This window comes from Poecilia reticulata, chromosome 1 (assembly GCF_904066995.2).
Source record: "Poecilia reticulata chromosome 1, P_reticulata-male-v2, whole genome shotgun sequence".
Lineage (NCBI taxonomy): Eukaryota > Metazoa > Chordata > Actinopteri > Cyprinodontiformes > Poeciliidae > Poecilia > Poecilia reticulata.
Window position 1 is genome coordinate 33,573,410 of NC_088830.1, and position 27,297 is coordinate 33,600,706.

At 46.6% G+C, this 27,297-nt stretch overlaps 1 protein-coding gene across 4 annotated transcripts; it reads left to right on the forward strand.

The window, feature by feature from the left end:
- The first annotated feature begins 122 nt into the window (after positions 1 to 122).
- Positions 123 to 27,205, forward strand: LOC103472394 (E3 ubiquitin-protein ligase DTX4). 4 transcript variants are annotated; one of them, XM_008422019.3, is made up of 12 exons: positions 123 to 471; positions 1,375 to 1,601; positions 15,747 to 16,000; positions 16,433 to 17,322; positions 22,659 to 22,720; positions 22,803 to 22,964; positions 23,771 to 23,832; positions 23,915 to 24,081; positions 24,167 to 24,320; positions 24,392 to 24,481; positions 25,016 to 25,114; positions 25,194 to 27,205. In XM_008422019.3, exons 1-12 carry the CDS (start codon positions 404 to 406, stop codon positions 25,323 to 25,325), a joined length of 2,367 nt encoding a protein of 788 aa, XP_008420241.1. In that variant the 5' UTR covers positions 123 to 403; the 3' UTR covers positions 25,326 to 27,205. The 4 variants fall into 4 exon arrangements, with proteins under 4 accessions (XP_008420241.1, XP_008420248.1, XP_008420262.1 ...); XM_008422026.3 differs by having other exon boundaries at positions 124 to 471; positions 15,747 to 15,961; XM_008422040.3 differs by lacking the exon at positions 123 to 471 and adding an exon at positions 569 to 1,144.
- Positions 27,206 to 27,297: the final 92 nt, after the last annotated feature.

Consider the following 27,297-nt stretch of genomic DNA (forward strand, 5'->3'; position numbering starts at 1 on the left):
CTTTTATTTTATTTGAGCGTGGAATAAGATAGAAATAAAATGAAAATTGAGAAAAGCAGTGCTTATTTTCTATTGTAGTTGCTGGTTTCGTGTACTCTGAACGAGTGGATTTCTAGGCGTGGTGAGTGGAGGGAGCTGAGTGATTGGGGGCGGCTGTTGTCCTCGTCCACTCCACAGCCTCACATCCAGCTTTTCGGCTACAATGAAGCGAAGATGGACGCGGAAGGATAGAATAAACATGGAAACACCGTTTTTCTCCTCTTAACTTCACAGGGAGAGGTTTTTTCCTCTCTCGTTTGGTTTATTTAAATAAAATAAAAGTTGGCGAGGATTTCTCTTTGTGTGGAGTGGAAGCGGAGAGACAGACGGAACCATGCTGGAGCCTAAAGGGTAGATTTAATTCATGAAGGAGTTCGTTAAAGTTTGTTCCAGAAGTCTTGGATCAGGAGGGAGGACGCAGGAGTCCAACAGGTGAATCTTTCACTCATTTGCTGCTTTAAGACTCTTGTAATGTGATTTTTTATTTTTTTAAGGCTGATTAGTTCGGTTCATCCAGCGGAGAACAAAGGCTCGGTTTCGGTTGCATGTGTTAGGTTGTGTCCCGGGGATCCAGACCGGTTGAACCAGTTTTTCCTCTCCAGGTTGGGGAGCCGTTGGAAGAAGCCACCGCTTTTCGGATTGCTAAGTCCCAGACACGTCGGTAATAAAAGAGGAATTGAAAGAAAATTTAAACACAGAGGTGTTCGTGGGGTTTTTAATGCCCTTTTGGTTCTGAGTAATCCCGCGGCGTGGGGGAACCACAGCACGGAGGCGGTACATCACTGACGACAGCGCGGAGATTTCTGCCCCTCGAAAGGCCTCAAAAAACGGGCTGAGAACCAACCGACTCGCCGGAGCTGCTGTTGGCCCGTTTGGAAGGAAAAACATCGGCCAGAAAGAAGCCGACCTCAGGGCCAATATCCACTTTTTCGTGCCTGCTCAAGTCCCGGGTGTTTTATCCACGCATTACGGCGGTATAACAGGGGGAGGACCGTGATTTGCTTCGCCCAGCTGCCATGAGAGAAGCCCGGAGCTCTGTGGAAGAATGTGCCGCCTCCTCCCGGTGTTAGCTCCTCCGCGGCTCCATGTAAGGCTCCAAGCCTGGGTATCTGTTAGCTTTACAGCATTATATGATTTTATTTATTCATAATGAGGTATAAATATGTCCACAAACCCAGAGAGGAACAGATTAAAATCGGACAACAGGGAGAAAAACATCGCTTTGTGTCTGCTGGGTGGCTAGCCTCCGCTTCCAGCTGCCAGGCGCCGTTCCCAGCCAACACTTCCCCCCTCATCCCGTCTTTCCTTCTGGTTTAACACTAATTTACTCCCCAGGGCCACCAGTAACAACATGCTCCTGGCCTCCGCTGTGGTGGTGTGGGAATGGCTCAACGAGCACGGCCGGTGGCGGCCCTACAGCCCCGCGGTCTCCCACCAGATCGAGGCGGCCATCCGGAGCAGCGACCCCCGCGGAGGGAGCGTGGTCCTCGGCCAGGTCGACAGCAGGCTCTCGCCGTACATCATCGACCTCCAGTCCATGCACCAGTTCAGACAAGACACAGGTGAGCCGGAAGATGAAGGTCTTATCTGGGGCTTGTTGATGCTGATCCAGACTATAGTGAAAGTTAACTCCAAAATACACCAATATGTGTAAAATAAGTGGAGTTCTGGACGATAAATCCAGTTGTTTTGCTGTGGGATCCAGCTGTTTGCCAGATGTTGGCCTGCAGTTTGAGAACCCCTAAATGACACAGTGTGTGTTTTTCATGGCATTAAACTTTGCATTTTTTGGATGTAAAATATTCAGCACACGCCCTTCATGCGTTACTGTTTTCGCTGGAACATCAGCACACAGCTCCATATGTTTGGATTGTTGGAGCACGGATTTAACACCAAGCTTTGAGTTTTCACATACGTTAGCAGTGATTTTCGGAAAGTAAATCCTGTAGATGTGTTTTCTCTCCAAACTCCCGACGTTCCCTGTTGCCTTTTTACGGCTGTTTCTGGTCTGTCCTCCGTCGAGCAGAGCAGAAACATCAACATTTTACTCCACTTTATTTATCCCTAAAGGAAACTAAATGTTGTTGTAATTCATGTTATGCACATATCTTCAAAGAGTCGTTGTGGATGGTGATTCTGTGGGCAGGAAGCATCTCCAGTAGCAGTCAGTCTTGCAGTGAATCTGTAGAAGCCTCTGACTGAAGATGGTTACTGTATGACATTCTCGTGACTGTCATGGTAAACACTGCTAGTCCATCTCATTAGCTGTTGCTGCTTCTCTTGAACCCTGCCTGGCTGTGGTTCCACAGATGATACCATCCCTGTTCCTTATGATGGTTTGAACTTCTTCCTTCTCTCTCTGCTCTTTGGTCCTCTGGGATTTGGGGTCACAGAGCTTTTAAGATGCTAATCAGCTGCTCGCAGTTGTAAAACCACATTGTTGCCACGGTTACGCTTCATAACTGTCAAAAAAGTAAGAGCAGAAATCAACAATGAGATGGAGGAGCTGGGTTCTAATTTATCCTGCCACAGGACATTTCTGATGATTTAAAGTAAGTTTTAACATTTAAATTAGTTTTTTAATTCTTTAAAAATGTAAAAAAGAGTATCCATTTTTAATTTGAATTTTAAAAAAAGTAAAATAATAAGGTTTTTTTTTTAAAAAGTACGGTTTAATCTACCCATAAAGCATGTTAAATAAAAGTAGTTGCATCCATAAATCATGTGACCAACCTGCAGGATTTCACTCTCAGGTATTCTGGTTTGATCAGCAGCCACACTATCATATTTATAATGGAGATCAGAACCAAAAGTCTTCAGACAAATACAGTTAAATAATTGATCTGTGAGATTTGAGTCCTTTATAATTTGATTTATTTCCATAATTCATCAAAATACTGACCTACAAAAAAACGCTAATCTGGATTTGCTAAGTAGAAAAGTTTGTTTTATGGGCGATGAACAAACAGCATGAATGTCTGAGGTTCTGGTCCATGAATCAGAATGAATCATGACAATATTCCCCTGGATGAACCGCTGCTTCCAGAGAGGCGGAGATATGAAGGATAGCATCACCTCTAAGTTAGCATTTTCTGCTGCGTTTCTTCATGAGGAGAACTGAGACGTTTGCTCAGACATTCAGTTTTTGTGCCTCAGCTGAACAGACGGTACTTCCTGATTCTGCACGACTCGCTGCAGACATCGACTACAGATGAACTGTTGTGTTTCTGCAGGTAAAGTTGGACTTTTCCAACTACTAAAGTTGGCTAATAGTAAAAAAAGTTAAACATGGAGGAAAATAATTCATGGTGCCTTCAGAGCGCTTGGTCCAGATGTTCCAGGGAAACTGCTTCCGGTTGACTTCAAGGTTTAAATGTTTGGTTCTGCTCAGTTCTCTGCTGCCATTCAGACATGTCGCATGACTCGGACTCGCTGCGTGTTTGCATTCTCGCTGCTCTTTGCTCAGGGTGGAGAAGACGCAGCAGCGTGATGGTCTGGAGCAGCTGCTGCAGACGAACATTTTTGCGCTCTTACGCCACAAACAGGCCGACAGCTGCAGACTCCTCCTGCAAAGAAAAGGCTCAGATTCTGTGGGAAGAATGAAATATTTCATGGTCTAATGAGCGCAGCCCCCCTCCTTCCTGAAGGCCTTTGGGTTTTGTTTTGAGATGGACCGACTCAGAAAGAAGTGAGATAATTCTCTCCATCTCTCTGCTCCTCTGTCGGGTTTCTTTCAGACTCTAGAGTTGGATGACATACGAGATGCGCTCCCTGATTTTCTTTCTGGTTCATTTTAGTCGTAGAATCCTGGAATTTCTTGTCACATCTGGACTTAGATTTATTTTTCCTTTCTTGAACTCGCTGCATTCTTCCAGATCTGCGTGTTGCTGCAGTGAGAGTGGAGGAAGCAGGCTGACAGCCATCGTGTGTCTGGCTGCCAGGAAGGAGCCGGTTTGGTTTAAAACGCTGAATCTTTCCTCAAGAAAGCAGAGAAACGACTTTATCAAAACTTCTTTTATTGTTTTTTATCCTTGGCGATGCTTTGCACTTTCTATTTTGTCATTCTGAAACTCCAAACGTCAAACGACTTTATAGGGATTTAAAGTGAAGAACAAACACAAAATGGAGCAGAAATATGAAGAGGGACTTTGAGGATTGAAAGTTTTCACAGAAATAATCTGTCAGTCAAACCTCTAACCAATCTGACCTTCAGGGGAAAGTATCATGTGGTCTGATCAGAGGAATCCAAACTGGAACTCCCTGCAGAACCTCATGTGGAGCAAAATCGGCCTGAAAATGACGTTTCCACTGTGAAGCATGGTGGTGGCAGCATCATGCTGTGGGACGGGAGAGCAGAGTTTTACTCTGAATTTTTCTCTCAGTGAAACAATTAAACACTGAAGACATTTTTATTCCAGTGAGAATAAAAACCCAGATTTGGTGCTGCGCTGTGGAGCGGCCCAGATGAGGCGTTCAGGGTCCTGGGAGAAATGTGTGTTCCCCCAGATATTACAGCAGGTTTCCCTCAGACCAACTCGTCGTCACTTTACTTTCTTTGTTGGGTTTTTTTTATTCAGGCTCCAGCTGGGCCGGCTGAAGGAGACACATTCCCAGAGACACACAAAGCTGCGAGGCGTTGGGGTCATGGAGGGCGGGGCTGGGCTGGGGGGCGGGGCTGGGCTGGGGGGCGGGGCTGGGCGGGGGGGCGGGGCTGGGGGGGCGCTCCCCAGAGACCAGGGGGTTCTCTGAGTGTGGTGACAAACAAAGGAGTGAAGGAATGGGAGTGCCATCAAAGATTTAAACTAACCCGTTTGGAGGACTAACTTAAGCTAAACTAGCAGCTGCCTGTGTGTGTGTGTGTGTGTGTGTGTGTGTGTGTGTGTGTGTGTGTGTGTGTGTGTGTGTGTGTGTGTGTGTGTGTGTGTGTGTGTGTGTGTGTGTGTGTGTGTGTGTGTGTGTGTGTGTGTTTCCATCTGGAAGCAGGAGGTGATCAGGTCGGCTCCTGATGCGGCCGCAGGAAGTTGTTGAAGCTGACTTGTTTCCTGAGTTTCCCACCAGAGGAAACGCTGCTGTGTTTATTTGGATTTCCTTTCCTGTCTCCAAACAGCTGAGAAGGAAAAGCTAAGAATAACTCGGCGGCGTCCTCTGATGCTGCGATGGCGGCGCAACACGTCTGTCAGCAGCAAATTACTGCCACTAACGAGCCTCAGAGACGGTCAGGAGGACGAGTAAACGCAACGCGTGTTAATAAAAATAACCAGTTCAGTGAGCAGAATCCACAGAACCAAACCTTGAACTGAACCAGAGGCTCTGTGTTCATCAGGACTCGGACAGGAAGAAGCACGCACACCCCCAAATCGCACCCATGACCAGTCTGTTCATGGAAAATAAAGATTCTCACAACACACTTTAAATTAATCTTTACTGCTAAATAAATACTGTTCTTGGCAGCATATTTAATAATTTGGCTGAGACAGAGTTTATGAAAATATATAACTGAAACAAAATCAGTTTTTTATTAATCAGTTAATAATTGGATATCAGAAGGTGCTTCATAGGAGCCTTTTTGTCTGACAGAATCTGAACCTGGTGAATCTAAATCCTTCTAGAACAGGTTTTTATCTCAACTTCAGACTGTATTGATGTTTCTGTACAGCTCTGACTGCTGTTCTCTCAGCAAATGGCCTTTTTTAAATTCTTCATTAAGTGTGTACTCTAGTAAAAGATGAATTGATTACGAAATGAGTCGATGATTATTTAAAATATTGATTAATCCCTTGGATCATTTCAGCCGTAGACCACAGAATGTGTCCAGTACTTGAATAATGAGAACATTTACAAACTGCAGCCTGTTTTCATGGCTTCTTCCTCTCGGAGCGGCTCTTCAGCCGTGTTTCTCTGACCGCCGTCAGCTTCATCCAGGATCCCCTGGAGGTTTTTGGCTCTTGTTGTTCTGGGTCACATGTCAGAACGTCCTCTGATGATCCTAACTCACCTAAACAGGAAAAGTTTGGTTTGATGTGAAGTCAGACGGTGAGAAAAACTCTGAGCTGTGACATGAAACCAGGACTACATTCTCACACATTAAGCGGTTGTGTGTGTGTCCTCAGCCCATGTGGGTTAGCTTCTCTTTCATGTAGCTCTTCCTTTGGTTCATCTGATCTCTCTCCCACTGCGCTTGTTTCTTTCCTGCGTTTTATTCTCACACTCTCTGAAGCTGAAAATTGAGTCTGAACCCAAAACTCAAGGGAGCCGACTTGTTCAAGGTGGGACAAAGACAAAGAGACGCACGCAGAGTCGGAGGCAGCGAGAGTCAGCGCAAAGTCAAAAGTAGGAGAGGGGTGAAAATGTGAGGGAGAGGGCGGAGACGGGAAAACTCTGCTTTATGATGAATGGATGAAACCCTCAGAGGTCAGAGGTCAGACCACTGCTTCTGCCTGGGAAGTTCTTCTGAAACTCTGCGTGTCGGGTTACTGGAGCGGGGGGTGGGGGGGAGTGGTAGGGGGGGCATGAACAGAACCAGCAACCGGAGCATGATGGAGTCAGAATGATAGAAATACTCAGCATCAGGACAATCAGAAGGTAGATGGTGGTGGTGATGATGATGATGATGATGATGATTATCATGATGATGATGGTGATGATGATTATCATGATGATGATGGTGATGATGATTATCATGATGATGGTGATGATGATTATCATGATGATGGTGATGATGATTATCATGATGATGATGATGATTATCATGATGATGATGATGATTATCATGATGGTGATGATGATTATCATGATGGTGATGATGATGATGGTGATGATGATGATGGTGATGATGATTATCATGATGGTGATGATGATGATGGTGATGATGATTATCGTGATGATGATTATCATGATGGTGATGATGATGATGGTGATGATGATTATCATGATGGTGATGATGATTATCATGATGGTGATGATGATTATCATGATGGTGATGATGATTATCATGATGATTATGATGGTGATGATGATGATGGTGATGATGATTATCATGATGATGATGATGATGATTATGATGGTGATGATGATTATCATGATGGTGATGATGATTATGATGATGGTGATGATGATTATCATGATGGTGATGATGATTATCATGATGATGATGATGATTATGATGGTGATGATGATGGTGATGATGATTATCATGATGATGATGATGATGATTATCATGATGGTGGTGATGATGATGATGATGGTGGTGGTGATGATTATGATGGTGATGATGATTATGATGGTGGTGGTGATGATTATGATGGTGATGATGATTATCATGATGGTGATGATGATTATCATGATGATGATGATGATGATTATCATGATGATGATGATGATGATTATCATGATGATGATGATGATGATTAATGATGATGGTGATGATGATTATCATGATGATGATGATGATGATTATCATGATGATGGTGATGATGATGATGGTGATGATGATTATCATGATGATGGTGATGATGATGATGGTGATGATGATTATCATGATGATTATGATGATGGTGATGATGGTGATGATGATTATCATGATGATTATGATGATGGTGATGATGATTATCATGATGGTGATGATGATTATCATGATGGTGATGATGATTATCATGATGATGGTGATGATGATGATGGTGATGATGATGATTATCATGATGGTGATGATGATTATCATGATGATGATGATGATTATGATGGTGATGATGATTATCATGATGGTGATGATGATTATGATGATGGTGATGATGATGATGGTGATGATGATTATCATGATGATGGTGATGATGATTATCATGATGGTGATGATGATTATCATGATGGTGATGATGATTATCATGATGATGATTATGATGGTGGTGATGATGATGGTGATGATGATTATCATGATGGTGATGATGATGATGGTGATGATGATTATCATGATGGTGATGATGATTATCATGATGGTGGTGATGATGATGGTGATGATGATTATCATGATGATGATGATGATTATCATGATGGTGATGATGATTATCATGATGGTGATGATGATTATCATGATGATGATGGTGATGATGATGATGGTGATGATGATTATCATGATGGTGATGATGATGATGGTGATGATGATTATCATGATGGTGGTGATGATGATGGTGATGATGATTATCATGATGATGATGATGATTATGATGGTGATGATGATTATCATGATGATGATGATGATGATGATGGTGATGATGATTATCATGATGGTGATGATGATTATCATGATGATGATGGTGATGATGATGATGGTGATGATGATTATCATGATGGTGATGATGATGATGGTGATGATGATTATCATGATGATGGTGATGATGATGATGGTGATGATGATTATCATGATGGTGATGATGATGATGGTGATGATGATTATCATGATGGTGGTGATGATGATGGTGATGATGATTATCATGATGGTGATGATGATTATGATGGTGATGATGACGATGAGTTTCTCTCTGGTCCAGTTCATTTCTGACAATAACTTTATAGAAATCGTTCATATTCATGTCATTACTGTCTCTAAATGTCTTCAGTTTCCATGAACTCAGGTCTGATCTAAAGCTAAAACAATTAATCAGATTGATTAGTGTATCAACTAACTTATTAATCAATAAAACAATATCACAAACTGAGCAGCGATCAAGCCAAAGATGCTAAACTTTATTTAGTTATTGCCAGTTATTGATCAGTTGATACAAAAATAATCCTCAGATCAGCTGTACACTTTACTGAAGTTCATTCTGAACTTTCACATGTTTTTACTAAAGTTTGCTGCCCTGATTAGTGATTTCATAAACATTCGCTCTAGTAACTGACCCAATTCAACAGAGGTCCAGTCAACTGGTGCTTCTAGTCTCATTCTGACTGCAGCAGAGATTGGTTTCGTGGCAGGAACAGAAAGGGAGTGAATAGTTTGTCTGTCCACTGTAAAGCCGAACTCTTCATTTGATTGATCAGCTGAACTGGATCCTTCGTCTGACCCGACTGAAACTTGGTGCCAAGGCAGAACCGGCTGGTTTCAAAGGAAAAGCTTTAAACGAGTTTTTGTCAGAACTCTTGTCTTCCTTATTCCAGGAACTCAGCCTGTTGTGATGATGTGAGCGGCGGTCAGACGTGTTTCTGTGTCTCTGCTGAACGATGAACTTCCTGTTTGCTGCCTCAGCTCTGCTGATCCAGCTGAAAATGCGCCACAGTTTGCCCTTTGACCTTCCGCAGTGGGCAGATTGTAGCCCTGGAGCTTCATTAAGGCTGGTTTGCTTCATGAGTTTTGTCGTTTCAGTCCGCGCTGCCTCAGCGCTCTGCAGCTCCAGGCCGTCAGGAGCCTTTTGAAGACCGGAAAGGTCAGACTGCAGGTCAACCGCTGCACTTAATGTTGCTGAAATTAGCGATTAGCGTGTTTTGAAGTGAGAGAAAGTTGAGCCGCGAGGGAAAAAAGTCACAAGTCATGCAGTCACGATGTTTTAGAGTGAAGAAGAAGAAGCCTGGAGGACTGGAGGCGTTTTCTCCTCAATGTTCAGCTGGTTCCACTTTTTATCCCTAAACTCCTGAAATGGAGGAAAAACGTTGAAGTGGGAGATTCTTCCAAAGAGAAACCGGACAGCTGTTTGCCTGCTGGTCACTCTGCAGATGTGTGTGTGTGTGTGTGTGTGTGTGTGTGTGTGTGTGTGTGTGTGTGTGTGTGTGTGTGTGTGTGTGTGTGTGTGTGTATGTGAAGGGAGGGGTCAGAGAACAATGAGGGCCAGATGGTCCTCCTCTTCCTCCTCCTCCTCTTCCTCCAGGCCGCTCTTCACCTCCGTCACATTAGAGGCAGATGAACCATCAGGTTCATCAGAAATGAAGTTAATATTCATGTTGGTGTCAGGCAACATGGACATAAAGGTTTAGCATCATATTTTGTACTATTTTTCTATTCACATCAATAAGAAAATGATGATTAAAAAGTATTTAAATCAGCTTCAGGCTTTTAGAGGAAGCATGTCTGGGGCTGCGTATCGGTCTAGTCAAAGCCTGACAAACACAATAATTACGTAAAAATAATGTATAGCTGCTTACAATCATATTTTTTTAATATTTATTTCTTCTTTCATCATAAGAGTGGTAGAAACAACAGAAAAAGTAACAATCATAACCTTTGTGTTATAATTTACAGTTTATTGTCAGAGTTATTGGTATAACTGCCCTGGTCCAGGGTCTCCAAGCTGCGGCCCGGGGCCTAATTGCTGCCCCTGGACTGATTCTATGTGGCCCTGCATGAAATTCATGAATAGTACATATTTAAAGCAGGAGGCTGAAGCAAAAATGTATTTTTAATTTGGACCAAACTATTAATTATTACCAACCAGTTTAAAGTTTATTTATAAGCTTTTGAAACCCTGTTATTTTTAATCTAATTAAGTTTTTCAGCCCTAAACGGGACAAAGAGATGTTTCTGAACTCAGCAGTTAGTCTTTCTCTCTCTCGCTCTTTTGCAGCCTGGTTGAGCTGACAGTGTGTGTGTGTGTGTGTGTGTGTGTGTGTGTGTGTGTGTGTGTGTGTGTGTGTGTGTGTGTGTGTGTGTGTGTGTGTGTGTGTGTGTGTGTGTGTGTGTGTGTGTGTGTGTGTGTGTGCAGTCACTCTGAGCCCAGGTGACGCTCTGACTGAACACACGTTCTGCCTCTGGTGGTCATGAACCCAGAGAAGCAGCAGATTATTCCTCCTTATTGTTGACATAACAGAACCGCCTGGTTTGGAGCTGACAGCGGGTTTCTGCTGGTTCTCCTAAAGTATTCAGACCCCAACTGCAGCTTCTCATTCAACCTCCTTCACCCAGGTACCCCCAAATAAAACCCAGCATGACAAATTTTATATAGAAAATGCATCATTATGACCAACAAACGCCACATCACCAACAATGACCAACAAACGCCACATCACCAACAATGACCAACAAACGCCACATCACCAACAATGACCAACAAACGCCACATCACCAACAATGACCAACAAACGCCACATCACCAACAATGACCAACAAACGCCACATCACCAACAATGACCAACAAACGCCACATCACCAACAAACGCCACATCACCAACAATGACCAACAAACGCCACATCACCAACAAACGCTACATCACCAACAAACGCCACATCACCAACAAACGCCACATCACCAACAAACGCCACATCACCAACAATGACCAACAAACGCCACATCACCAACAAACGCTACATCACCAACAAACGCCACATCACCAACAAACGCCACATCACCAACAAACGCTACATCACCAACAAACGCCACATCACCAACAAACGCCACATCACCAACAAACGCCACATCACCAACAAACGCCACATCACCAACAAACGCTACATCACCAACAAACGCCACATCACCAACAATGACCAACAAACGCCACATCACCAACAAACGCCACATCACCAACAATGACCAACAAACGCCACATCACCAACAAACGCCACATCACCAACAAACGCCACATCACCAACAAACGCCACATCACCAACAAACGCTACATCACCAACAAACGCTACATCACCAACAAACGCCACATCACCAACAAACGCCACATCACCAACAATGACCAACAAACGCCACATCACCAACAAACGCTACATCACCAACAAACGCCACATCACCAACAAACGCCACATCACCAACAAACGCTACATCACCAACAAACGCCACATCACCAACAAACGCCACATCACCAACAAACGCTACATCACCAACAATGACCAACAAACGCCACATCACCAACAAACGCCACATCACCAACAAACGCTACATCACCAACAAACGCCACATCACCAACAATGACCAACAAACGCCACATCACCAACAATGACCAACAAACGCCACATCACCAACAAACGCCACATCACCAACAAACGCTACATCACCAACAAACGCCACATCACCAACAAACGCTACATCACCAACAAACGCCACATCACCAACAAACGCCACATCAACAACAAACGCTACATCGCCAACAATGACCAACAAACGCCACATCACCAACAAACGCCACATCACCAACAATGACCAACAAACGCCACATCACCAACAATGACCAACAAACGCCACATCACCAACAATGACCAACAAACGCCACATCACCAACAATGACCAACAAACGCCACATCACCAACAATGACCAACAAACGCCACATCACCAACAAACGCTACATCGCCAACAATGACCAACAAACGCCACATCACCAACAAACGCCACATCACCAACAATGACCAACAAACGCCACATCACCAACAATGACCAACAAACGCCACATCACCAACAATGACCAACAAACGCCACATCACCAACAATGACCAACAAACGCCACATCACCAACAATGACCAACAAACGCCACATCACCAACAAACGCTACATCGCCAACAATGACCAACAAACGCCACATCACCAACAAACGCCACATCACCAACAATGACCAACAAACGCCACATCACCAACAAACGCTACATCGCCAACAATGACCAACAAACGCCACATCACCAACAAACGCCACATCACCAACAATGACCAACAAACGCCACATCACCAACAAACGCCACATCACCAACAATGACCAACAAACGCCACATCACCAACAATGACCAACAAACGCCACATCACCAACAAACGCCACATCACCAACAATGACCAACAAACGCCACATCACCAACAATGACCAACAAACGCCACATCACCAACAAACGCTACATCGCCAACAATGACCAACAAACGCCACATCACCAACAAACGCCACATCACCAACAATGACCAACAAACGCCACATCACCAACAAACGCCACATCACCAACAATGACCAACAAACGCCACATCACCAACAATGACCAACAAACGCCACATCACCAACAAACGCCACATCACCAACAATGACCAACAAACGCCACATCACCAACAATGACCAACAAACGCCACATCACCAACAATGACCAACAAACGCCACATCACCAACAATGACCAACAAACGCCACATCACCAACAATGACCAACAAACGCCACATCACCAACAAACGCCACATCACCAACAAACGCTACAACGCCAACAATGACCAACAAACGCCACATCACCAACAAACGCCACATCACCAACAATGACCAACAAACGCCACATCACCAACAAACGCTACATCGCCAACAATGACCAACAAACGCCACATCACCAACAAACGCCACATCACCAACAATGACCAACAAACGCCACATCACCAACAAACGCCACATCACCAACAATGACCAACAAACGCCACATCACCAACAATGACCAACAAACGCCACATCACCAACAAACGCCACATCACCAACAATGACCAACAAACGCCACATCACCAACAATGACCAACAAACGCCACATCACCAACAATGACCAACAAACGCCACATCACCAACAATGACCAACAAACGCCACATCACCAACAATGACCAACAAACGCCACATCACCAACAAACGCCACATCACCAACAAACGCTACATCGCCAACAATGACCAACAAACGCCACATCACCAACAAACGCCACATCACCAACAATGACCAACAAACGCCACATCACCAACAAACGCTACATCGCCAACAATGACCAACAAACGCCACATCACCAACAAACGCCACATCACCAACAATGACCAACAAACGCCACATCACCAACAAACGCCACATCACCAACAATGACCAACAAACGCCACATCACCAACAATGACCAACAAACGCCACATCACCAACAAACGCCACATCACCAACAATGACCAACAAACGCCACATCACCAACAATGACCAACAAACGCCACATCACCAACAATGACCAACAAACGCCACATCACCAACAATGACCAACAAACGCCACATCACCAACAATGACCAACAAACGTCACATCACCAACAAACGCCACATCACCAACAAACGCTACCTCGCCAACAATGACCAACAAACGCCACATCACCAACAAACGCCACATCACCAACAAACGCCACATCACCAACAATGACCAACAAACGCCACATCACCAACAATGACCAACAAACGCCACATCACCAACAAACGCCACATCACCAACAAACACCACATCACCAACAATGACCAACAAACGCCACATCACCAACAAACGCCACATCACCAACAATGACCAACAAACGCCACATCACCAACAAACGCTACATCGCCAACAATGACCAACAAACGCCACATCACCAACAAACGCCACATCACCAACAATGACCAACAAACGCCACATCACCAACAATGACCAACAAACGCCACATCACCAACAATGACCAACAAACACCACATCACCAACAATGACCAACAAACGCCACATCACCAACAAACGCCACATCACCAACAATGACCAACAAACGCCACATCACCAACAATGACCAACAAACGTCACATCACCAACAAACGCCACATCACCAACAATGACCAACAAACGCCACATCACCAACAATGACCAACAAACGTCACATCACCAACAAACGCCACATCACCAACAAACGCTACATCGCCAACAATGACCAACAAACGCCACATCACCAACAAACGCCACATCACCAACAATGACCAACAAACGCCACATCACCAACAAACGCCACATCACCAACAAACGCCACATCACCAACAATGACCAACAAACGCCACATCACCAACAAACGCCACATCACCAACAATGACCAACAAACGCCACATCACCAACAAACGCCACATCACCAACAATGACCAACAAACACCACATCACCAACAATGACCAACAAACGCCACATCACCAACAAACGCCACATCACCAACAATGACCAACAAACGCCACATCACCAACAATGACCAACAAACGCCACATCACCAAGCTCCTCCCCCTGCAGAAACGCACACAGGGCAGCAGGGTGGTTATAATCGGTTCTTAGTATCGTCCCACGTATCAAACGATACGGACGATGAAGTCGATCATTCAGAGTCGTCATCCGCTGATGAACATCTGATGTTCTGCTGGGTTCTTTGGATCTTTATCTTCTGTTCTTGCAGGTCAAACCGAGTCGCAGCGTTCGGTTCTTCAGTCCATCGTTCTCCTCATGTCCTCATGATCACGTCTTTCTGCTGCCGGCTGATCAGCCCGTTGCCTTGGAGACGGGTTTAGTTTCTGGCTGGTTCAGCCGCCGTCCTGCCGCCGGCGCGGCACAGAGAGCCATTGTTCCGTTGGCTTATTGGGGTTTAGGGATATTTATTGGCTTGTTTTTGGATTATTTATTTGGGCCTGAATGTGAAACACCAGAATGAAGCTGAACAGATGAAAGTCCTGCTTTAAAATGTGATCTCAGAATGACTGCCTGGAGCTGGGAGGGCGTTTTCCCTTCAGTCCAAGTATGTTAATGAAAGTCATGCATGCAGCCTCAGAGGACACGACTCGGGACAAATACTGACATCTCTGTCTCCTTCTGCGTTTCTGAGACACGAAACCTAAAAAATATTCATTTGTAGCAGAAATCTGATCTGTGGGTCTGAACAGTCCCAGCAGAACTCGGAGGAAAACCCAAAGAAATGTTTCTGTCCTGACGCCGTCACTGGATGAAGCAGCATCAGGAACGTTATTTCCTTTTTTCTGTTCCAGGAACCATCCGTCCGGTCCGGAGGACCTTCTACGACCCGGTCTCCGCCCCGGGTCAGGGCTGGCAGTGGGAGTGGGAGAACGATGCGGGAACATGGACGCCATACGACATGGAGGTGGCTATCGCCATCGAGAGCGCCCACAGCCGCCAGCAGACCTGCCTGGACCTGACGCCGCTCGGCTTCTGCTACCTCATCGACTTTAAGAACATGACGCAGGTCGGCATACAGGAAGTGTTGCTAGGATACAGAACGCAGGTCAGCAGACAGGAAGCGTTGCTAGGCTACAGAACTCAGGTTATAGATCAGCTGACAGGAAGTGTTGGAAGTGTCCTGTTCATTGAACAGATCTGGTTTTCCAGCTTGGTGTCGCAGCAGTGATTTGGACTCAGATTCTAATAAGCATCTCGCGCAGCAGGTTGGATAAAAGCTCAGATTACAGGAAATGATTTTGTTTTTAATATAGAAATCTGGTTCTGGTGGATCTCTGATGTTCTGAATATCTGTGTGTTTCACACATCCAAACTCTTTGTTGGACTTTCCTTTACAATCTTCACAAGGCTGCATTAACTAAAGTTTTTCCTTCCACTCAACTTTCCAGTGATATTCTAGGATCCAGCAAAAGCAGTTATTTAAGAATCTGAATTAAATTATTGAAATTAAATTTTGTTCTTTTGTTCTGACCCACAGGTGAACCGGCAGAGCCAGCGGTGCCGGCGGATCCAGCGGCGCGCCGACCTGGCCTACCCGCTGGTGTCCGGCCCATTGCCCGTCCCCAAAGGAGGCGCAGTGGGAGGAGGGGGGGGCCTGACGGGGGCCCTGCTGGGCGTCGGGGTGTCAGGGGCCAGCATGGGGGTGGGAGGCCCCGTCACCTCTAACGGCGGCCTGCCGGTTCTGGGTCTGGGCCAGCCGTGTTCCTGCCAGCAGTGCATGCTGGTCCTGAGCGTGAAGAGCGGTGCAGGAGGCGCTGGAGGACCAGGAGGCGGCGCAGCGGCCATCCAGACTCTGAACAGGCGCGCTCTGACCATGCAGCGCCCCAAGAACTCCGCCCCCACCGCGGCGCGCCCCCTCAGCCCGTCTAAGTCGGCCACCCTGGGGCGGGGCCTGCAGCAGAGCCCCGCCTACTACCAGACGCTGCCGCATGGCCTGGCCATCACCAAGAACACGGCATCGCCACGGAGGAACGCCCAGCTGTTCGCCCAGTCGCTTGCCGCCCTCACCGCCGGCACCTCCTCCATGGCTCTCTCAGCGTCTTCCAGCAGGCCGCCGCCGCCAGCGCTGCCGCCGCCGCAGCCGCCCACCTCCAACCAGAACCCGCCCTCCATTCCACCCAAGCTCTCCTCTTCCTCAGCCACAGAACCGGTGCCGACTGCCACGCTGATCACCCCCGCCAACGCCGTCACCACGCCCCCCTCCCCGGTGCCGTCTCCGTCGCCCGTGGTGATGAAGCCGCAACGCACGCCATCGTCGACGTCGGCGTGCCACGCCCCCTTACCGCAGCGGTCCAACTTGGCCGGGCTGAGCAGGCCGGCGCTGCAGAGGATCGCCATGGCGCAGTCCAGAGCACTCATCGCCTCAGGGTGAGTCAGAACAGAGCAGAAACAAAGGCAACAGAACAGCAGCAGCAAGAATAAACACTGCAGTCTCACTCCAGACCACCAGGGGGAGTCGAACCAAATGAGCTCAGACTGTCATCACAGACAGATGTCATGATTTAACGTAATGACCGAAAGTTGGGGAAAAATATCGTTTTCAGGCTTTTATAATGAACAGAAGAGCAGCATATTTATGTAAATAATATTAACTGCCCTAGACTCCCCCTAGTGGTCTGGAGGACTTTGGACTCTGGCATTTACAGTGTTTCTGGATTGTTGCTGTTTTTGCTATTTGCATCGTTTTTGCATCGCTCCTGCTCTTTCCATTTTGCTTCTGCAGCATTTTTCTGTCTCATTTGTTTATGTGTTTGGGAGTTTTGGATTTTGCATCATTCATGTGTTTCCAGTGCGTTTCGCTGTTTGCTGAGCATATTTGGACATATCGACCTCTGTAGAGATTTTATTATAGTTACATTATTATCTATGAAAGGGGCATTATTTTATGTTCTCCACCCACATGGAGCCATTATAGAACATATAACTATGTAACTGTCAGTTGTTATGAAAATGCCATATCAAATAAGACTTAAAAGAAAATTTTGCTTCCTAATTTAACACCTTGAAATTGGGTCTCTGTCTCTTTAAGAAGCTCCTGCTCTTTCTGAAACTTCGCCTTCAGGGAGTCATCCCAACATGGCTCCTCTGTTAATGATTTAACGTTTTTACCAGCGTTGCTCTGAGAAGTAGCTCCTATAATGAGCTCAGCAGTTTGCTAATAGCTTCTGGCTAGTCTGAAGGAGCTTTGTGTGCGCGAGGCTACGCCCAACCAGGTGTTTTAACAGCTCAGTGGAGATTAAAAGGTTTCTCAGTCGTGACCTGGAGAGGTAACTCTCCAGGTTTGTTTCTGATGAGGGACTATACGACGATGTAAAGCTGAAAACTGTTGGTTTTACCTGATTCTGGCCCTTTAACATAAAGGAGCTGATGAACCTGAGCAGTTATTGCATCATCCAGATTGTTTCTCTCTGTGGTGCAATAAAACATGTCAGTTGTGCCTCAGCATGTCCTGATCAGCAGCCAGACATGCTCCTGCTGCAGGCCGGCCCCAACATGCAGCTGCGCTGCTCTGATGGTTCCGGTCGGGACCAGACGACCCGGATGCTTCCAGCTGCAGTGAAGTGGCTCGGCTGGAGCAGTCTTGGTTCTGAACCACAGCTCCAGGCAGCTGCAGCTTCCCTGGTCATGTATCCGCTAAACTGGATTTCTCTGAGTCTGAGTAGGATCTGTGCAGCAGAGTTCAAAGGTCAGGACTTCCTCCAGAACCTCAGATCTGTTGTGGATCCATGAGGAACGTCAGGATGTGTCCTGAGTTCCTTTCTGTTGAAACTTTGATGTCTCAGTAGAATGAGCATTTTTTTAGCTCTGCCTCAGAACTTCACCATCAGGCGGTCCTGACGTAACGATGTGGCGCCTCAGTCTGGATCGGATCGGTCCGATGGAAACCACCTGGACTAGTCGGCTGGTCCAGTCAGAAACCAGCTGAGAGTGGAAACAGGTCACCGACTCAGATCCACTTCCTGATCAGTTTCCTGGTGAAATTCCACTCATGACGTGATGCGTTTTGGGTTTTGTCTCTGGTATAGTCAAAGCGCAGTCAGACAGTCAGTAGGGTGCAGCTTTTATTTTTCTAACAGGGCCTCTTCTTCCTCCTCCTCCTCCTGTTTTTCCTCCTGGCTCCTCTTGGCCGCCGGGGCCCCTCAGAGCCCCTCGGAGCCCCATTGTTGGTCTCCACGGTAACCTTTGTTGGCTGGCCAGGCCTGGGTCACATTAGCAGCACAATGCCCGCCCCCCTCCAGCCCTGCTTTATATTCTGTCCCTACTCTTCCTCTCCTGTCTGCGTCCTGAAAACACGTCTCTATTGGTCGTCTTCCTTTTCCTCCTTCAGACGTTTTTCCAGACTGATGCGTCACATTTGATCGACTTCATAAAACGCGTAAAGCAGCGATGGATCCGATAGCAACCTGAGGTCCAGGGCTGACGGATACAAGGTCCCGGGTTGGAATCCCAATCTGGGAGTCTTTCTAAATGCTCCCTGTGGATGTCTGGGTTCTGACTGGGTTTTCTCTGGGTACTCCGGCTCCCCCCACCTGTCCAAAAACATGGCTGCTAAGTTAATCATCCATCCATCAATTTTCTTGCACCCTTGTCCCTCAGTGGGGTCAGGAGGTGCTGGTGCCTCTCCAGATGACGTTCCGGGTGAAAGGCGGGGTCACCTGGACAGGTCGCCAGTCTGTCGCAGGGAAACACAGAGACACACAGGACACACAACCATGCACACACACACACACTCACACCTAGGGGTAATTTAGACAGACCAATCAACCTGAGTCATGTTTTTGGACTGTGGGAGGAAACCGGAGAACCCGGAGAAAACCCACCATGCACAGGGAGAACATGGAGACTCCATGCAGAAAGACCGGGGCCGGGAATCGAACCCAGAACTTTCTTGCTGCAAGGCAACAGCTCTACCAACTGTACCACTGTGCAGCCCCCGCTAAGTTAATCAGTCTGTCCAAATAGTTCTTTGGTCAAATTGACTCCTTTGATGGGCTGGTGACCTGTTGACCCCAACACCTCGCCCTGTTACGATTTTCTCAAAACCAGATCAAATGTCTTCATACACCTTGTCCCTGCTGCGTCTTTAAAGCTGCAGTTTAATTATTCTAGAACAATCCTGACAGGAGATGGACCAATAAACTTTCATCTTCAAAGCCAAAGCAACACAAACGTTTTTCACCAGTTTGTCTGACTGGAAGGAGACCAGCGACACATGAGGAATGGATTTTATCCACTGATCTTATCTACTTGCATGTGCAGTTAACAATATTCACCCCAATGTTGCAAACCTAGTGACTTTGTTATATTCAGCAACTCTTCAGACAAAAGATAAATCAGTATTGAGTTTGATTAAAGCAAACTGAGCAGGCCTGGTGTGAATGGATCGATGATCAGTTATTGTTGGATACATGCGCTCTGGTCAGCCTCACTGCGTTCGGCACATAAAGCTGCAATCAGCAGCAGAGATGATGTGCAATTTATGAGCAATAAGAGGAAAACATGAGGCTGTTTGATGACCTGTGATGATTCAGAGCGTTGGCGATGGTTTTCAGACTGTTAACGGCTGAAGTTGATGAAAATGTTTCAATCATTCTTTTCATTTTCTCTGCTTGTCCGGTTTAATCCTCTGATTATCTGAGCAGCCAGCCCACGGCCAATCAGAGGAGAGTTTCCACCGTTCTCTGCCTCTGATTGGTTTAGACTTTCAGGAGACTTTCAAACATTTTTCCCCTCCTGTCTCCGTAATTAGAATCAGGTTTCACTGTAGATCCCAGAACGGATCAGATTTTAGGTAAAGATACAACATTAGTTCAAACCTCAGAATCGCTTCGTCCAGAAGCTGCAGATGTAAAGGTCAGGTCTGCTAAACGTCCCTCAGCAGTCAGCATGGACACACAGGCACACACACACACACGACGGCACGCACGCACACACACACACACACGCACGCACGCACACACAGCTTGTTGAGGCGTGTGTGTGAAATGGGACAGGGACGGGAATAATTTCTGGGTTACAGAGTATAGACAGTGTTTCTGTTCTACTCAGCATCACTGCTGACACACACACACACACACACACACACACACACACACCCCGCTGACATGCCAGGGTGTGGGGAGGGGTCGTATAAAGGGGGGATGTAAATATATGTAGGAGACGGGGGAGGGGACAAGAAACGAGTCAGAAAACTGTCAATGACTGATGGTGATGTGGAGCAAGAGATCAGGCCAACTGCAGAGAAACACACACACACACACAGAGCTGTGAAGGCATTTAACACACATTGTCCTCTGCTCTCACACACACTGTAGAAGTAAATATTGGCCTGGAGCGAACGATGTGTGTTTTCTGCTGTGCAGAGGGGGATGATGGGTCGTGGGAACATGGAGACACCTGTTGGTTCTGCAACAGGCTGCAGCGTTAGGCCAGTAGGGGGAGCTGTAGCTGCAGAGAGGGTTGGTTCTGGTCCGTTAATGAGAAGAGTCAGAGTGGATCTGGGTCCGAACCAGAACCCAGAGTTACTGCTGCTCCAGCTGCTGGGTCAGAACCCAGATGGTGCCCAGCGTTTCATCCTGATCCGGTTCAGAGCTGCAGAACCTCCAGAAAACGTTCTGAAGGAAGCTTTCAGAGTTTCTCCGCTTCGGCACAGCAGAACTGATCAGACGAAGTCCCAACATCCCTCAGTAACCGTCGCCGCCTCGCCCACAGGAAACCGTGTTGTGTCAAAGAATGGGCGTGTGTGTGTGTGTGTGTGTGTGTGTGTGTGTGTGTGTGTGTGTGTGTGTGTGTGTGCGTGCGTGCGTGCGTGCGTGCGTGCGTGCGTGCGTGCGTGCGTGCGTGCGTGTGTGCGTGCGTGTGTGTGTGCGGGCGTGTTACTGTCTGGTGCCTAAAGGAGTCCAGTTGATGTCCATCTGGACTCCAGGGAATCGGAGCAGCAGCACCTGGGAGGAGGAGGAGGAGGAGTGTGAACTGAGAGAGAGAGAGAGAGAGAGGTGTGTGTGTGAGCATGTGTGTGCCTGGGCAGCGGATTTGGATCGGTCTAGGGTCCATTCATGTCCGTCTCCTTCTGAACGTCCTTTATTATGTGCATATGAAGCACAGAGGGAATGAGAGATAAACGGAGCATCTACAAGAACATTGAACGCACCACCGTTTGGTTTCACAGGAACATTGAACGCACCGTTTGGTTTCAACATTGAACGCTGCACAGCAGCAGCTTGACCCGGTCCAGTAGCCTGGAGTCCAGATCTGAACCAACACACTTCACTCCTTTCACCCTGTAGATCTGTGGAGTAGGTTGTGGAGTGATCTGTGCAGTGATCTACAGGGTGATCCACACAGTGATCCACAGCGTGTCTGTGTGCTACGTGCGCTCTGGCCGCTCTCTGAGGATGATGACGGTGTTGCTAACGGATCAGGTAATCCTCTGGCTGACGTCCGTCTCTGAGCCGATGGAAACTCCCAGGATTAGCTCTGAAAACGCCTCTGGAAGTCGCTCTCATCAGAGGACTGAGCAGCTCTGTTTCCATGGTGATCGGTCCGGGTGACCCGGTCTGTTTCTGGCTCGCCGCCTGTTGAACCGGGTTTTAGATGCTGGGAATGACGGTCATCAGGGTTTGTCTGTGAGTTTCCTCTGGACTCCACCAGCCTGGGAGCAGTGGGAATGCTCCTCACTAACCGCCGTGTGTTTTCTCCCGCAGCGTTCCCACCGTCCCGGTGAAGAACCTGAACGGGTCCAGCCCGGTCCACCCCGCGCTGGCCGGTAAGAACCAGCAGCCGGTCTCATCGGATCGCAGAGCGAGCCGAGGGCCGGATTCCATCATCCGCTCTGCTCTCTGTTCCAGGGATCACCGGGATCCTGATGAGCGCCGCGGCGCTGCCCGTGTGCCTGACCCGGCCGCCCAAGCTGGTGCTGCATCCACCACCCGTCAGCAAGAGCGACATCAAGCCGGTACCGGGCTTCAACCACTCCTGCAGGAAGACCACCAAGAAGCAGGTCCGCAAAGGTAAGCTCCAACCTGGCAACCGCTGCTCAGATCGTCGTTTTCATCAAGCTCCAACCTGGCAACCGCTGCTCAGATCGTCGTTTTCATCATCATCATCATCATCATCATCATCATCATCATCATCATCATCATCATCATCTTGTGCTTCAAATGTTTTCTGTCATCATCTGAACTTTCTGGTGGAAACTAGGCATTTCAATGGAAAATTGAGTGGAAGGAAAACCGTTAGAAAATTTGCAGGTTTCTTTAGCTGAAAGTCGTAATCATGGAAATGAACAGAAAAACGTGTATATAATCAATCTAATATAAAAGTAGGCAGATCAATAATATCAATATCAAGTTGATATCAGAATCAGATGGATAATATTGTGGTAAAAGCCATTCTTCAGTTTCAGATTCCCTCTTAATTTTGATTTATTTTTGTATTGTAGTTTCTCAACTCTTCCCCCAAAAAGATTTAGTGTCAGTTTTCTCTGGAATGATAATTTTTTTTTCAGTTTGTTCATTTAGGAAAAATATACACGAATATGATGTTTTTTAAATATTTTGTTAGAAGTATCAGTACGAGTCTGATGTTAAAAATATTCAGCATTGCTCACTGATATGAAACCGTCTGTGTGTAAAGAGCCTAAACGGAGGTTTCATGGAATTAAATTAGTAAAGTTAAATAATTTATTGATGATACTGTGATTTAGTGAGCTGTGCTGACATTTCTGTTGAAACATCAATCTTTTCAAATCTTTTATGTGAAATCTGTAGAAAAGCTTGATTTAAACTTTCCCTCTTCGTTTCGTGTGTTTCTGCAGGTAAAACTCCAGAGGAGGTTGTGAAGAAATACCTGCAGAAAGTCAAAAGTCCTCCAGAGGAGGTGAGTCCTGCCTGTGGCCGTCACTGCTGATGAGTCTGTGAAGATACTGCAGACTAACGTTGGTTCTGTGGGTCTCTTCCAGGACTGCACCATCTGCATGGAGCCACTTGGGGGCCCGTCCGGGTACAAGGGTCCGGGCGTCGGACCCGTCTCCAAGGCAGAGTCGGTGGGTCGCCTCACCCAGTGCGGACACCAGTACCACTTCCAGTGTCTGGTGGCGATGTACAACAACGGGAACAAGGACGGCAGGTCGGTCCAGTACCTGGTCCAGAACCAGGCCCAGAACCAGGCCTCAGGTCTCTGAGCGGGAAAATAACCCGACTTCCTGTCTCAGCCTCCAGTGTCCCACCTGTAAGACCATCTACGGCGTGAAGACTGGCAACCAGCCAGCCGGGAAGATGGAGTACCACGTCATCCCCCACTCCTTACCGGGTCACCCCGACTGCAAGAGCGTCCGCATCATCTACAACATACCGCCAGGGATTCAGGTACCGACCCGCGGCGCACTCCGCTTGCTGACGCGCTGCCGTCGGACACTAACAGGAAGCTTTTCCTCCAGGGACCAGAGCACCCCAACCCGGGGAAGCCCTTCACTGCCAGAGGCTTCCCGCGACACTGCTACCTCCCAGACAGCGAGAAGGGGCGCAAGGTAACAACATTTATTTACACTGGTGCTTATGATGCGTTACCATGGGAACAAAGCTGCTGATTAGCAGAGAAAAGAAAGATCATCCCCTACTCTAACGTTTCAAACCAAACGGCCAGAAAGAGATTTAAAGAGGAGCAGCAGAAGGAAAGGAGGCGGATTAGCGGAGCTAGCTAACAGCTGATGATGTCATCCAGGACATGTTGCTGTGGAACATCTGTTCTGCTGCCTGGATACTGAGCTGTTAGCTGTTAGCTGTTAGCGACAGTCTTCAGTCAGAGGCCTCTTCAGAGGGGCTGTAAGACTGACTGCAGAGAAACTCGGATGACTTCCAACAACATTTAGTTTCCCTTTGGAACGAATAAAGTATTTCATTAAATGTTAAATGTGGGTCAACAGAACCATGATCCAAACACAGCAGCAAATTAACAACCAAACAGCAGAAAGACGGAAGAATCAAAGAATCTCCAGATTGCAGAACGAGGCGCTAACTAACGGCGGTTCTGCTGACGCGGCTTCTCTCCGACCCGTCTGCAGGTTCTGAGGCTGCTGCTGGTAGCGTGGGACCGCCGGCTCATCTTCTCCGTCGGAACGTCCAGCACCACGGGAGAATCCGACACCGTCATCTGGAACGAGGTGCCGGCCGAGTCCGCTCAAACCTCCGAGCTAACCATGCTAACCACGCTAACAGCGGGATGTCATTCTTCCCTTTCAGGTCCACCACAAGACAGAGTTCGGGTCCAACCTGACGGGCCACGGATTCCCCGACCCGGGTCACCTGGACAACGTGTTAGAGGAGCTCCGAGCTCAGGGCATCACAGAGGAAGATGCACTGGTAGAGAAGTGAGGAAGAGGAGGAAGACTCTCTGCCAGCACTTAGGAGGAGATGAGGAGGACAGCGACCGAGTTGTTCAGACTATAACGCTGGCTTAGCCTTTCAATGCAAGTTTCTCCAAATTTTTTAAACCAGCGCATCAAACGAGTAGTTGAGGGGAGGAAGAGGAGGAGGAAGACGAAGCTTGTGGGTCTAGGTACTAAACAAGAGTGAGAATGAATGGTACTAACATCTAGAACAGGAACAAGTTAACTTTACTGAATGAACGAATAAAAAAGTTGGTAAAAAGCAGCAAAAACTGGAAGGAAGAAGATGGAGGAAGAAGAGGAGAGAGGGAGGAAGAGGAGGGAAGGTTGAGGAGGAAGAGAGAGAAGGTGTATGAATGTAGTTAGGTAGCAGTAGAGTGAAATAACTTGTGTGGTACGTTCAGGTGCTAGAGGGACCAACAGACGGGCTGGCTTTGTTTAAGCTGTGGTGAGGTGGCGCCCTCTGGTGGGCGGCTGGAGCAAAGCGGTCCTCACCGTTTCCTCACCACTTCATTCTTCACTGACTCATCCTGCAGCGCCATGTTCATGATTGTTCTGTGAAGATCCGGAAGAACCGAGCCTCCGGGTCGCAACTACGTTTATGTTTTTATTGTTCTTCGTCACATCAGTCGGTACGACGCTCGCTGTTTTGTCCTGACTGTCACTGAATGCTTCGTCCTGTTGAGGTGAACCTGGCGTTGCGTTCACAGCCAGGTTAGGAGGGTCCAAATGGTTCTGTTAGCATTCAATGTCAGAACTTCACTCGTGTCATGTTTGATTGTTTACTACAGAAATTTAAAGTATATTTTCATCCACTAGCTGCTTTTCTCCATTACAAAAAGTAAACTAAAGATGTTCCGACATTTTTCTATAAATTCTGACCTTATTTGGCAACTGAACAAGTGTGAAGCTTTTAATTGTATCTTGGTGAGGATAAAATATTTACCTGTTCATCAGATCAAAAAAGGTACGATAGAAATTCAGACTCTTTGTATCAACAGATAGTGTGCTGCTTCTGATTGGCTGCCATGTTTTAAGCTCGACCAATGAGAACACTTGTAGATGCACTTTTTATCCCAGCTGTTGGAACCTGTGAGGTTCTGTTAGTGACCGGGTCAGAAGAATCCCGGGTTATATTTGGGTATCATCATCTTCATCTTCTGCCTGATGCTGGTTGTCCTAATGATGGTACTCCCTCCACTCTTAACGTCTTTATTACATTGTTTAGCTGCATATTTGCTTTTAGTAGCATTTTATTGACACTATTATAGAATAAATTGCCTTTTTTCTTATTTTGTACATTTATCTTGTATTAATTATCCTGTTTTTTATGTTACCTTTTGTTTACGAAGACAGTATTATTAAATACGTCGTCTTTTGTTCTCTGTGTACAGAAATGAAGCTGATTTGCATCTTTTCTTTGGAAAAGGAATTTCATGGTAGACTTTTATCTGAGTGCGGCTTGTAAACACGTTTTTCTAACTGGAAGCTGCAGCTGTGTATTCATGCTGTCGTGACGCTGGAAGCATTTAAACTTGGTTTTAAAAACTTTTCCAGAATCACCTCCATTTTGTCATAAATGTTTTTCCTGTTCTCTGGCTCAGACAGCGGTTTATTTTTTTTGTTTGTCTAAACCACCATCATGTCTCATCCCCACTCTGAACTCTCATCACCAGTAAATGTGTGGATTACTGTCGGCCCACGGTGGCATCGTGTAGTGGAAGGAGAGACGGGATCATGGGTGCTGATTTGAAAGCATGAAAACGTGTTAAAACAAAAACAAAAAAGTGTAAATATGGCATAAATAATTGCTGGAGTATGAATGATTAATACAAGAAGAAAAATAAAGAATGAATGAAATTTAAACGTCTGTGTCCTGTCATCTATCGATGCCGTGAAATAAAAGTAAAACTAAACAGAATGATGAAAGAGGCTGAACTGAGGACTGAGTCGCCCTG

Bases quoted from the DNA above. Each gene is read 5' to 3' on its own strand.
- LOC103472394 (XM_008422019.3), top strand. From the start codon at position 404: ATGAAGGAGTTCGTTAAAGTTTGTTCCAGAAGTCTTGGATCAGGAGGG. The intron at 17,323-22,658 runs GTGAGTCAGAAC...TTTCTCCCGCAG, and splicing joins AGAGCACTCATCGCCTCAGG to CGTTCCCACCGTCCCGGTGA. The intron at 23,833-23,914 runs GTGAGTCCTGCC...GGTCTCTTCCAG, and splicing joins TCAAAAGTCCTCCAGAGGAG to GACTGCACCATCTGCATGGA.